This window comes from Podarcis bocagei, assembly GCF_964188305.1.
Source record: "Podarcis bocagei genome assembly, chromosome: Z".
Lineage (NCBI taxonomy): Eukaryota > Metazoa > Chordata > Lepidosauria > Squamata > Lacertidae > Podarcis > Podarcis bocagei.
In genome coordinates, this window is record NC_138140.1 from 34,184,142 (window position 1) to 34,197,995 (window position 13,854).

The 13,854-nt window shown below is 47.9% G+C and overlaps 1 protein-coding gene across 1 annotated transcript; it reads left to right on the top strand.

The window, feature by feature from the left end:
- On the top strand, positions 1-13,854 carry LOC308579145 (transmembrane protein 47-like). Its single transcript, XM_081179913.1, has 3 exons — positions 1-392; positions 11,336-11,476; positions 13,087-13,854. Exons 1-3 carry the CDS (start codon positions 188-190, stop codon positions 13,266-13,268), a joined length of 528 nt encoding a protein of 175 aa, XP_081036039.1. The 5' UTR covers positions 1-187; the 3' UTR covers positions 13,269-13,854.

The window sequence follows — 13,854 nt, forward strand, 5'->3', positions numbered from 1 at the left end:
AGCCGGGTCCGATAGTCCCGGGTGCGCTATTCCTCCTCCTCCGCCTTTCCAAAGCTTTGCAGAGCCAATAGCTGCCGCAGATATCGGTGCGCTCTCGGAGACAGACATCCAGCCGACGGGCGCCTTCTTCCTAATCCTGTTCGCGTCTGCAGACGGTTTCTCACCCGTGCCAAAGCAGTTCGTGGGGATGTCGGCCGCAGATGAGGACGGCTTCCTGCTCCGTCCTTTCAAGCTGATAGCCCTGCTGTGCGCCTTCATCGCTCTCGCCCTAGACGTGGCCGCCCTTCTGAGCCCTGCCTGGGTCACGTCGGAGCGCTACTCCCGCTCCCTCTGGATGTCTTGTATGCAAGACCGGGATGATGTTTGGGAGTGCAGCTCCACCCTCCAGACTGGTAAGGGGCCCCCGGGGAGAGTTAGAAATGCTGGAAACATGCACGAGGAGTCGGGCAGCAAAGAGACTTGGTTGCGCCTGGGAAAAGACGGGGGGGGGGGCGGCGGGCAAAGTATTGCTATACAGTATTTATTCTTTAGGCATTTTCCAAAATCGAAATCCTGCCTCATCCCACCAAATGGGAATTTAATGGCATCAGCTCCTGAGAACTAGAATATACTTTTATCAACTGCATGGAGTGTTATCTTGAAGAATACTAGGGCAGAAGATGCTGAGCTGAGCGGACCAGTGGTCTGACTTGGTGTAAGGCAGCTTTCTGCATTGAACAGATGGAGAACATGCCCCCCGCCCCCGCCGCCCCACTCCCTGATACTGTTGGACTACAAGTCCCAGCCAGCATAGTCAGGGAGAATGGGAATTGTGTTCCAGCAGAATCCAAAAGGTCATATATATGCACAACATCCAGCAGGCCAGGGTGTTGGGGGTGGGTTAGTGTGATCTCAGGCACCTGCTGTCTTCAGCACAGTGGTACAGCATCCAACTTGAAAGCAGAGCACCCCAAGTTTATTCAGTCAGTGTGGACAGTACTGAGCAAGATTGACCAATGGTCTGGGTTGGTGTAAGGCAGATTCCTATGTGCCTATATGTGTGGGTTTGTTTGTGTGTATTTTAAGACTTGCAATCTTCTCCAGCCACACTCCATATGCATGCATAAAACATAAGCAGTGGAGTCAGAGGGAAATACAAGGCCAGTGCTACCATTAGGCTGTGTGAGGCAATTTCTTCAATCGACAGATGTTGGGTGTGGGTGTGTTCTCTTCTGTTGGAGACCAGAGCTGTGCCACCAGCAAAGAAAGTTGTTGAGCAGGTCAGATGTTAAATCAAAGAGGGATGAGGGTCTGTAAGGGGGGGAAAGGAAGCTAGCTTGGTATTGAAGCCATCTGGACAACAAACTATTTTGTTGTGTAGCCTTAGAAGGCCAGCAGCTGTATCAAGGTTGTCATAAAGAAGGTTTGTGCACCACTGAGAGTGTGATCCTAAATGTGACTAACTCAGAAGGAAGCACACAAGACTTACCCCTTGGGTAAGTGTACATGGGATTGCAGCCGAAATACAGTACAGTCATACCTCGGGTTGAAGATGCTTCGAGTTGAGCGCGTTCGAGTTGCGCTTCTCGGCAACCCGGAAGTAATGGAGCGCGTTACTTCCGGGTTTCGCCGCTTGCACATGCGCAGATGCTCAAAATGACGCCACGCGCATGCACAGAAGCAGTGAAAAGCGGTGCGCCTGTGTGCAGACATGCCATCGCTACTTACGTTGACTTCTAGTTGCGAACAGGGCTCCAGAACGGATCACGTTCATACCACTGTATATATAAAATAATTGCAGTGACCATTCCTGAAGCAGCATTGATTTTGACATACCGGTAAAGTAAGTCATAATGGTAACATGCTCATGGTGGTATCAGGGTGGTCACATTCAATTCTGCTTTCACTACTGTTTGTGCTAGCAGAAGTTTTTGGGTGAACATACTGCTTTGTTTCCAATCAGTGCACATCACATAGCTTCCTGCTGAAATCCTGTAACTTTTCATACCATAAATGGTTTTTTTCTTTTTTGGGGGGGGGCAGGTAATTGGCCTGCTCTCCTTCAGGCATGGTGCAAGTTGCCCTTGCAGATGGCAGTAGTGCAGAAACAGTGAGGAAGCATCACAAGATCATTAATAAAGTGGAACTAAATGTAGTATTACTGCACCAGTGACATGTTATAGAAGACACCCTCCCCAAAAAAACCCCAGTCTGGAAAGGCCCTAAGTTCAGATGAAGCTGTAGGATTTTGGGCTGTGTATGTGTTAGTACATAGGTTAACTCAGCAGAAGGGTTTGGGTTAAAAGGAGGACTTCCCTGGTGTAAGTAAATCTGGTTTGCCAAGACTGTAAAGAAGTTCCCATTGCAGCAGTGTCCAGGGATTTTGACTTCTGGTAGCTGTAACTTGTTAGGACTGTATTCTTGGCTCTTTGGGGCATGGCCTCTTGTTCTGTTGCAAATGTCTTACTTCTGTTTTTCTATTAAAAAAAAATATTTCCAGGAAAGCAGGGATCTTGGAATAACTGTTTACCGTATTTTTCGCCCCATAAGACGCACTTTTTCCCCTCCAAAAATGAAGGGGAAATGTGCCTGCGTCTTATGGGGCGAATGCAGGCTTTCGCTGAAGCCTGGAGAGCGAGGGGGGCCGGTGCGCACCGACCCCTCTCGCTCTCCGGGCTTCAGGAAGCTCTGCGCAACTCTCGGGAGACCGGCTCCGAGGGTTGCGCAGAGCTGCCTGCAGTCCCGGGACCAGCGCAGCTCTGCGCGGCCATCCGGGAGCCGGGGGAGAAGCCCTCCCCGCTCCAGATGGCCGCGCAAAGCTGCCTGTGGTCCTGGGACCAGCGCAGCTCTGCCCGGCCACCGGGAGCCGGGGGAGAAGCTCCGCCCCGCTCCCGGTGGCCGCGCAGAGCTGCCTGCGGTCCTGGGACCAGCGCAGCTCTGCGCGGCCATCCGGAGCGGGGCGCTAAGCTCCGCCCCGCTCCCGGTGGCCGCACAGAGCTGCCTGCGGTCCTGGGACCAGCGCAGCTCTGCCCGGCCACCGGGAGCCGGGGGAGAAGCTCCGCCCCGCTCCCGGTGGCCGAGTAGAGCTGCCTGCGGTCCTGGGACCTGCGCAGCTCTGCGCCGCCATCCCGAGCGGGGCGCTAAGTCCCGCCCCGCTCTGGATGGCGGCACAGAGCTGCCTGCCGTCCCGGGACTGCAGGCAGGTCTGCGCCGCCATCCCGAGCGGGGCGCTAAGTCCCACCCCGCTCTGGATGGCGGCGCAGAGCTGCCTGCCGTCCCGGGACTGCAGGCAGGTCTGCGCCGCCATCCCGAGCGGGGCGCCAAGTCACGCCCCGCTCGGGATGGCGGCACAGAGCTGCCTGCCGTCCCGGGACTGCAGGCAGGTCTGCGCCACCATCCCGAGTGGGGCGCTAAGTCCTGCCCCGCTTGGGATGGCGGCGCAGAGCTGCCTGCCCTCCCGGGACTGGTGCACTTCTCCCCATCGCCAGCCCCACAAGCTCGGGGGACAGCGGGGAGGCAGAGCGTGCCTTCCCACTGTTCCCCGACCTGGTTCTTCCAGCCCCGCACCTGGGGGGGGGATTTTTTTCTTTATTTCCCCCCCAAAAAAACTAGGTGCGTCTTATGGGCCGGAGCGTCTTATGGGGCGCAAAATACGGTATTTTTAAAAGCAGCCTGCACACACACCCCTTCTTTTTCTTTCCTTCATCACCGTTGTAAGGTAGGCTGTGCAGAAATAGAGTGACTGTCCAAAGGTTACCAAGGGAATAGAGATTTGATCCTGGGTTCCACTACACAGCCTGAGTTATTGGAGGCTGCAATAAAGAGCGCTCTGGTATCACATCCAAGTCAACCTCCATTGGGAGCTGGCCTGCCAGCTAATGAATCTTCAGAAATTTGCAAGCAGGCCTCAAGGGGAGCCCCAGGTACATACATCACAGTAGCCTAGCTTCCAGTTAGGGAGGCATGAATGGTGGTCGGTAAGGCAGTAGATTTCCTAGAAAGGGTTGTGGCCTTTTCACTAGGTGAAAGGGGTGGAAGTGAGACCTGCTTGCTGCCTCAGTGTAAGTTTCATAGAATCATAGAATCATAGAGTTGGAAGAGACCACAAGGGCCATCGAGTCCAACCCCCTGCCAAGCAGGAAACACCATCAGAGCACTCCTGACATATGGTTGTCAAGCCTCTGCTTAAAGACCTCCAAAGTAGGAGACTCCACCACACTCCTTGGCAGCAAATTCCACTGTCGAACAGCTCTTACTGTCAGGAAGTTCTTCCTCATGTTTAGGTGGAATCTTCTTTCTTGTAGTTTGGCTCCATTGCTCCGTGTCCGCTTCTCTGGAGCAGCAGAAAACAACCTTTCTCCCTCCTCTATGTGACATCCTTTTATATATTTGAACATGGCTATCATATCACCCCTTAACCTCCTCTTCTCCAGGCTAAACATGCCCAGCTCCCTTAGCCGTTCCTCATAAGGCATCAAGGTACAGTGAATACCTGAAGGTTAAGTGTGAGCCTCTTAATTTTTTTCAGATTCTCTTAAAGTAGCTTGCTGCTACCACCTTCTCCCTAGTTTATAGCTTGGGAGTTACCACCTAATGGCACAACAGGGCCAATTACCTATTGAACAAGCGCTGCCATTGGCTTTTCCTCTATTGTTTTGGCAGTAGAGCCAGAGACACAATAATCAGAAATGCAACAGGTGCTGGGGGAGGCAGCTGGGGAACTCCTTGCAAAGGCATTTTCCTTTTCTTTTCGCAGCAATTCAAGCCTGCAAATTGGAAATGGCTGCTGGGGGGGGGGTAGGTGGGGAGGAGGAGAGAAGTGTTTAACATTTGTCTTGGGTGTGAAGGCTCTTTAGTCTTCGCAAGGAGAGTAACAGATGTGTGGCATTTGCTATCCAGGCTGCGCTCTGGAGCTCAAACCTGAGGATTTATTGTCAGCCTCTTCTGCTGACCACCTGCTTACTGGCTAGAGTCCTTCACTGTCTTCTGCTCTCCCCTGCTCAGCTTGAGGAGTAGGGGACTTCATAGAAGAGGGGTTTGGGGGAACTCAGATTGTGAGTCCCCATGAAGGAAGGGTGGATGAGGTGATAGAGAGGTCAGTTGCCCTTGCCTTAGATGAAGCGTGATCCCCAGATTCCACAGCGTTCAGTTTAAAAAGAGAGCTTCTAGCATATGTAGGATCTGTGATATGAGGCAAAATGTGCAGGCACTTTTCTTTTGTTCTATGAGAAGCCTGCATGCTCCCACCTTTCAGTTGCATGTGTTTGTTTATTTGTAGCTTTTAACTACCCTGCCCTCCGCCAGAAAAATAATAATCCTGCAGACACCCATAATCCTACACACCCATCCAAATTTGCAGCAGTTAGGTCCATTTTTGTTCCATGTAGAGATTCTTCAATTCGAGCTTCTATAATAAAAAAGTCTGTTTTTTCTCTGCTGCAAGTTAGAACTGGGAAATCGACTTTTCCAGTCTTCTCCCAAGACAAAAAGCAGCTTGAGAAAGAGAGCAAGGGCTGACAGCTGAGGGTGCTGGTGGAGCTGGAACAGTGAAGGTATTCAGTAGGGATGTATCACTTGTCTGGGGAACCTGCAGCCCTGCAGATGTTGCTGAAAACAGCTGTCATCTCTGGCCTTTGGCCATGCTTGCAGGGGCTGACGAGTTGTTGCTGAGGCACATCTGGAAGGCTGAATGGCCCCTCACGCCTGATTCAGGTTTGAGAATTCCCCTCTAGCTACTTGAATTCAAATCCCACAGATGGGTTAAGCCCAAATGCCTAGATCAAATCATGATTCCCTGTGCTTGGTTCCTTGTCCCTATAGCAGGCCTTCAGCAAAACAAATAAAAATTTCACTTTATTTTTAAATCTAGCATTTCCACCCATCTCCGATGAGAAAGCTCCTCCCTCTCCCTCTGGCGTCCAAAGTGTAGCTGCCTTTCCCATGGAGGCAAAGGCCACCCTGTTCTCTAAACCACTTCTGGCATAGTGAAAATTGTTCTGTTTATCCGGAAAGCTCTTCTGTGGATCTTGGATCAGTTAGGGCCTGATGCATGCGGGGATGCCTCACAGCTGGCAGTGGAACCTCTGAGTCCTCCCAGCTGTGCCAGGAACAGGATGGTGAGCAGTGGTGACTCAGTTGCTCTGTATGGTTCTGTTTTTGTTTTTCTAAGTCATGGGCTGACAGTTCCTAAGAGCTGCAGTCCTACTAGAAACACATACTAGAGCATGCTCAGTAAGTCTGGTTCGAAATTGAGGTTTGTGGTGGTGAAGGGAGTGCAGGGGATGTCACGTAAACATTGAAGCAGCTGTCAATTGCCTTCCTTGGGTTGCATCCACACCATCCATTAAAGCAGAGGTAGGCAACCTAAGGCCTGGGGGCCGGATGTGGCCCAATTGCCTTCTCAATCCAACCTGCAGACAGTCCAGGAATCAGTGTGTTTTTACAGGAGTAGAATGTGTACTTTTATTTAAAATGCATCTCTGGGTTATTTGTGGGGCATAGGAATTCGTTCATTATTTCCCCCCAAAAAATATAGTCCAGTCCCCCACATGGTCTGAGGAACAGTGGACCAGCCCACAGCTGAAAAAGGTTGCTGACCCCTGCATTAAAGCTTTCCCCAAAGAACAATGAGAGCTGTAGTTTTACCCCTCACAGAGTTACAGTTCCCTGTGCCCTTAGCACACTGCAGTCCCCTTTGGGGATTCTTTGGGAGAAGTCATATGCTTTAAACGGATGGTGTGGATGTGACCATAGTTGCAAAGGCAGTCTTGTCTGCTGATAGCCTCGTAGTGTGCCCTGTCCAGCATCTCATTGTTGGGGAAGTGAATAGTTTGACATTCTTAGCACCTGCAGGAAGTAGTCATAGGAAGGCCTTTGAGCAGAAGTCCAGCACCCCTGACAGCAGCTGGGTTTGCTTGCCACACTTTGAACAATATAATACACATCAGCATGTAAAGGGGCGGGGGAGGACGTAAGACAGTTGCCCACCCCCTTTCCGCCACAAGACCAGGATGTCTAGATTCTAGAGCAGCTCCCCCAGCCTGGTGCTCCCCAGGTCAGTACTGGATTATCCAGTAGGCAGAGTAAACATGTACTTATAGTGTACCATTCTTCGCAAGTGTCCTGGAAAAACCAGAACATCCCATTTTTCTCCATGAGAGCACAGTGGCCATTTGGGGTGCCATGATCTCACCCCGAAAAAGTGCTTTATTGAGGCTGTGATCTCGTGTGCAGGGACGGATTTAGGTTTGATGAGGCCCTAAGCTACTGAAAGTAATGGGGCCCTTTATATGTCCAGCTGTCCTTTGTCAACAACAAATTGTCGCTGTTTTTTGTGCTGAATATAAGCTATATGGTAATTTATGGACCTAATAGGTATCGAAATCCATTTGCACATAACAAAATATGTATTTTATCAAAATAATTGTTGAATTGAAATACAATTAAGAAGTATATTAATAGTGAAATAATTATAAAGCTCTAATTTATAATGATTTTTTATTCATAACAAACTTAATAATGCAAACACGTTTTTTCCTTTAAATTTTTTTTGGGCCCCGAGAGAGTGGGGCCCTAAGCTATAGCTTGTTTAGCTTATACATAAATATGGCACTGCTTGTGTGGATGCAAAATCATGGCCCCAGAAAAGCACATCTTTTGGGCTCCATGATCTCATGCAGGTCATGTGGCTTGCATGGGAGTATGGTCGGGAAGAAGGGCATCCCAGTTTGGGGCCTCAACATGTTGGAGGGCTTCTAAAGGTCTTAATCTGGCTCTGTTCTATAGATTGCTGGGACCACAACTCCCATCAGCCCCAGCCAGCATGGGTCAGGGGTCAGGGGTGATGGAAACTGTAGTTCAAAGCATCCAGGTTGAGGAAGGCTGCTCTAGAGTCACAGTTAACAAACTGCACTCCTGGACAGCTATTATTTTAAAAGCTGTGGAGAAGAGCTGGGCGGAAACGTTGTGGGAATTTAGCCGGGTCATCCTTCAAAGAGGAGGCCCCTTTCTCCTTGCCTCACAGATGTCCCAAAAGTTAAACAGACCTCTTGCTGCTGCATCTGACTTGGTCACAATTAACTGCTGATTAATAGGAACTGGGAACCAGTCCTTTGTTGTCACAATAGGCAGATAGTAAAAGGGCCTGTGATTCCAGATGATTCACTAGCTTATTTCTGTTGTTCCAACCTGGTTCAGAATCATTCCTATCCCAGGATATGCTTTATCCATGCGTCTGCTTAGAAAGCTGTTTTATCAACTCCCCCTTATGCTGCCTTTCCCTTGTCTTGTTGCTTACGCTGAAGATGTGCCATTAGACTATGGAAGAAAATTAAATATATTCCTGGTATAGGTGACTGATGCTGACTGAAGCTGCATGTATTGTTTGATTCCACTGACCTTTCCTGTGGTCTCTATAAATCATGTGTGCATATACAAGCAGAAATAGGCAAAGTTCCTTAATTTGCATAATTTTGCATTTCTTACTGGGGAGGGCAGTAAGCAGCTGCGCAAGGTTCTGAAGATCTGCCCTCTGGGTCTTATTCAGTCTGCCTCTGCCCTCTGAGAATCAGCAGGTATTTGTTTGCATGCTTTCAATGTGGCTTCCATAGTCACAAGGGCTAGGAATTTGGAGTTGTTTTACTTACTTAGTTTGTTTAAGTGGGATTCCCCGGAAGCTGAAGCCTATGCCTTATTTTTTCCTAATTCGTACATGCACAGCATCACACTGTGCTAGCTATGCAAGCTCACCTCCCGACAAATCATATAAAGATATATTGCAAGGTGTGGTTGGTTTTATATATATATCCACACCTTGCAATCAAATGATTTTCAAAGTGCTTACAGATGACAGGTTGTAATAATATTTAAAAACCAATATTTGCACACAGATATACTCCTCTCACTGGTGATGAATGGGGACAGAGTATGCTATCTCCATCACCACAGCAGTTCCAGAAAAATTGGTAGTTGAAGCAGAGTGGAGGGGAGGAGAGGGAGCGAGTATCCCGCAGCTACTGCTCCTTTATCTGTGAAGGATAGGGCCAATTTGGTCTTCTGCTTGCCAAGGGAGGCAGGGATATAGGAAACTCCCTTATACCAAGTCAATCTGCTGGTCTGTAGAACTCAGTATTGTCTGCACTGACTGCCCACAATTCGCCAGGGTTTCAATAGCAGAAATTTCCAATTCTACCAGGAAATGCCCGTGACCTTCTGCATACAAAGCATTTTGGGGGGAAACACAGTTCGATGGCAGCGGTTCAGGCCCAGGTTCAGTTCTGCAGCACTGACATATTGGGAAGGCCTTCTGCCCCAAACCCTGGAGAGCTGCTGCCAGTCAGTGTAGACAATACTGAGGTAGATGGTCCACTGATCTATGGATCTGTCTGCCATGGCGTGGCAACCTCCCAGCAGCCAAAGGCCCAGAGTATGCTGCCCTTTCAGGCTCAGGGAAATAAGAACATAGAAGAGTCTTGTTGGATGCTTGTTGGATGTTCACAGTAATATGCTCATAGAACTTTTAGAGTTGGAAGGGACCTTGAGGGTCATCTAGTCCAACCCCCTGCAATGCATGAATCTTGACTAGATCACACATGACAGATGGCCATCCATCTGCTTAAAAACCTGCAAGGAAGGAGAGCCCACCACATTTGGAGGGAGATTGCTCCAGTATTGGACAGCTCCTTCTGTCAGAAAGTTCTTCCTGATGTTTAGTCTCCTTTCTTGTAACTTGAAGCCATTGGTTTGAGGCCTGCCCTCTGAAGCAGGAGAAAACAAGCTTGCCCCATCTTTTATGTGATTTTATGTCTAGTCCTGCCATTTGTTTGCAAATAGCAGTCAGCCAGATAGCTCTGGGAATCTTAGAAGCAGGGAAGGTGATGCCTCACTTATACCCCCTCCATTGAAGGTCTTTCGAAACCTAGTTTCTCCCGTTTTTAAAGCTCTCATGGCCAATACTGGGGTGGTCATAGAGGACCCCAGATGGTCAGAGACCTGAATGATCTATGTCCTCAATAAATACAAAATGGGGTGGGGGCCCTTGGGGATACTCTGCGTTAGGTTTGGAGGTGAGAAATACAACTTCACATTTCCATGACTAGACAAGTCTGTAGGCTCTGCCTTTCTCGCTTTGTATCACAGGATAAATGATTTATGCATCAAGTAGGCAACTTGGCTGGAAATTCAGCTCTTATTTCTGTTAGAATAAGCATTCGTTCTCTCAGTTTCCAGTGATCAGGCTGTGAGTGCCAGTGATTACTCAGCCAAAATAGAAGCACCTATGCAGAGGGGAGGAGCAGGATGCCTTGACAGAGCTATAGAGTAAATGTCTATACAGATGAATAGCCGAATTTGTATATCCAGCCAGAGTCTGTGCAGCTTATTGGCTGATGGGAAGATGTGTTCAGCAATTGGGTTGAGTAAGTGGATTCTCAAGGAATGATTGCTACAGTTCTGCAGAAACAACAGAGCCTTAAAAATTAGTAAGGTGTGTAAGTTAGACCTTAAGGCAGGCTTCCTCAAACTCAGCCCTTCAGATGTTTTTGGCCTACAATTCCCATGATCCCTAACTAGTCAGGGATGATGGGAATTGTAGTCTCAAAACATCTGGAGGGCCGAGGTTGAGGAAGCCTGCCTTAAGGTGCCACTGTATTGGGGTTTTTTTGCTGTGACAGGCCCCATCTATACATTTAAACCAATCTCACACAATTTTATAAACAGTCCAAAGAACCCTGGGAACTGTTTTTTTAAGAGTGCCAAGAGGAGACCGCTGTTCCTCTTGCACAGCCAGAATTTCCAGCATCGTTTAACAATCCACCCCTCTTCCCTGGGGATTTTTGCTTTGTGGGCTCTAAAACAGAGATGGGGAACTTCAGGCCCAGGGGTCAATGGCAGCCCACCTACCCTCTTGGCCCTCAAGATTCTTTCCAGGCCACACACACCTCACCAGCCCTGCCCTGCCCCCTCCTTTTTAACAATTTTATTATAAACTCCTCGAGTGTTTTAGCATAGCTAGAATGTGTCCTTGAACGCTGACCATGCCTTTTGCTTGCTGGAATGGAGGACAGCGTGGGGTTTGTGTTTGTGCGTAGAAAGCAGCCTACCACACAAAGGCAAAATTCACTTTTATTGTATTCCTCTGCTCACTTCCACCCTGGCCTCACCCACCACAGGCATGTGGCCCTCGGAAAGTGTCCCAGGCGGAAATGTGGTCCTTGAGCTGACAAACTCTGATCTAAAACAGCATATGTGTATGTCACTAGGTTTCTTGGTGACTAAACAAGACCCTCATATCTGTTGATAGTGTTTTGAGAGTCTTTTTCACAGTTGTTCCTTATCCCACCCCTTTCCCTTCCTACAGACTGGCAAATAGCTGCTTTGGTGTTAATCCTGACGGCAGCCACCATTACTCTGCTGTCATTCCTCCTGTCTCTGACTTCCTTCTGCCTGGGGATCTATAAGCGCTATTACCGGGTTGTTGCCATCCTCCTTTTTGCTGCTGGTACGTATCTGTAACCTCTGCTTCTGTAACATCAGTTCCTTTCTATACTGCTTTTATTTATTTATTTGCAATGTATTTATATACCACTATTCATAAAAATAAATAAAACCGGAGTGGTTTACAACAATTGTACATAAAACCACACAATAAAAACCAAATAGAAAAGTTAAAATCAGAAATTGGCTAAATATCAAGGCTCACTGCTTTTGCTGCTGGGCCAGGAGTGAAGTGGGAGCCATATATGTTATGCTTTGTTGCAATGTTCAAGCACAGTCATTATAGCTTAAAACCCCTCCCATTCACCCCATTTCTTTGCAATTGTGTATTTGCTTCTTTCAAAAAATACCTTGCAAGTTCTTGATGGGCTTGCCTAATATGCCCTTTCAGATACCCAAGCAGCATCAACAATGGACCTGTAGGTAAGGCCTACATTTCCATTTTTACTCCAGAAGAACTTGGGCCAAATCTACAACAGGCATTTAAAGCCCTATCATGCCACTTTAAACTGCCTTGACTTCCCTAATAGAATCCTGGGAACTGTAGTTTGTTAAGGGTGCTGAGAATAATTAGACAGCCCCTATTCCCTCACAAAGCTACATTTCCCAGAGTGGATTAACAATCCCTCAATCCCTCTTCCTAGGGAACTCTGAGATTGGTAGCTCTGTTGGGGGAAAAGTTGTCAGCACCTTTAACAAGCTTATTGCTTATTATTATTTATTGACTTTATATCCTATCCTTCCTCCTCACAAAAGGAGCCATGGGTGGCTGTTCCCAGGATTCTTTGGGAAAGCAATGACTTTTAAAGAAGCATCATGATGCAGTCAAACCTTGGTTGTTGAATGAAATCCGTTCAGGAAACTCATCGGATGTTCGACTTCCGAAAAACATTTTGGTTTTTGGGAGCCAAAACGTTCCAGAACAGAGGCGTTTCGGGACCAATATTTGACATAATAATAATAATAATAATAATAATAATAATAATAATAATAATAATAATTTTATTTATATCCCGCCCTCCCCAGCCAAAGCTGGGCTCAGAGCGGCTAACAACAAGTAAAAATAGCACAGTGTACGTAAAATCACAGTCAATTAATTATAATACATGCTAAAATCAATTCGGGATCAAATTAATGGCAACCATTGGGCTTGAGTTCTATGTGGATTACAGAAGGAGAGAGGGGGTCAGACTGTGCTTGGCTAAAGGCCTGGTGGAACAGCTCTGTCTTGCAGGCCCTGCAGAAAGATGTCACATCCTGCAGGGCCCTAGTCTCTTGTGACAGAGTGTTCCACCAGATCGGGGCCACAGCTGAAAAACCCCTGGCTCTGGTCGAGGCCAGCCTAACCTTCCTGTGGCCTGGGATCTCCAATATGTTTTTATTTGAAGACCATAAGGTCCTCCGTGGGACATACCAGGAGAGGTGGTCCTGTAGGTATGAGGGTCCTAGGCAGTATTGTCTTAAATGTTGGTAAACACAGAAACAAGAATGTGGCAGACTTGGAGATCAGTTGTTCCTGATCTCCACAGTGTTGCGAACAAGTCTCCATGGAACAAGTGTATTTTCCTTCTTTGGATTTCTAACAGACCTTTTTTCTTTGTTGGATTGGTCTAGTGGTTCTGCATGTCTGTGCCTTAATCCTCTACCCCATCAAATTCATCGACAGCAGCATGCTGAAGAGCTACCACGAGTTCAACTGGGGCTACGGCTTAGGCTGGGGATCTGCCGTCTTCATGCTGGGTGCTGCCATCCTTTACTGCTTACGCACAGATTTGTATGAAGATGCATACTATTGAGGCAGGCAGATGGAGCTGGACTGGATTATCAGACTGCTGGGACCAGACTGGTAGACAAGAGGAGAGAGATGAAATGGGGAAAGGAGTGGTGGATTGGCACACTTGGCCCTTCCAGATGTGCACCTCATCTTGGCAAGATGCTGGCAGACGCCTTGAAAAATGAAGATGCAGAGATCTTGAGTTGGACACCCTTCAAAGAATTAGAGGAACAAAAAACTATAAAAGAGCAATACTTCTCCACAGAATAACTAGCTTGAGATCTTTCGCTTGTTTCTATTATTCTATGCAGGAAACGTTGTCTTTATTTTTAAAGAGAACAACCCCCTGTGTTGAAGTAGAACTTGGTTGCCTTTATTTTGAGGTGCTTAGCACACACCCTTTCACGTGGTGCAGGAGACAGGTGGGGGAGCATAGGGTGAAGTCAACTGGATCTGTAAATGTATCAGTAGTAAATCCACTTGATCCTGGGAAACCAGAAGTGCACAGAGACTGGTTTGCTGGTGGTGATCTCGGTCCCTGCTCTGTGCAGAAAGTGTGTGGGTTTGTGTAGCTGCAGAGTTGAATAAACCAACCTATTAAAATGAGA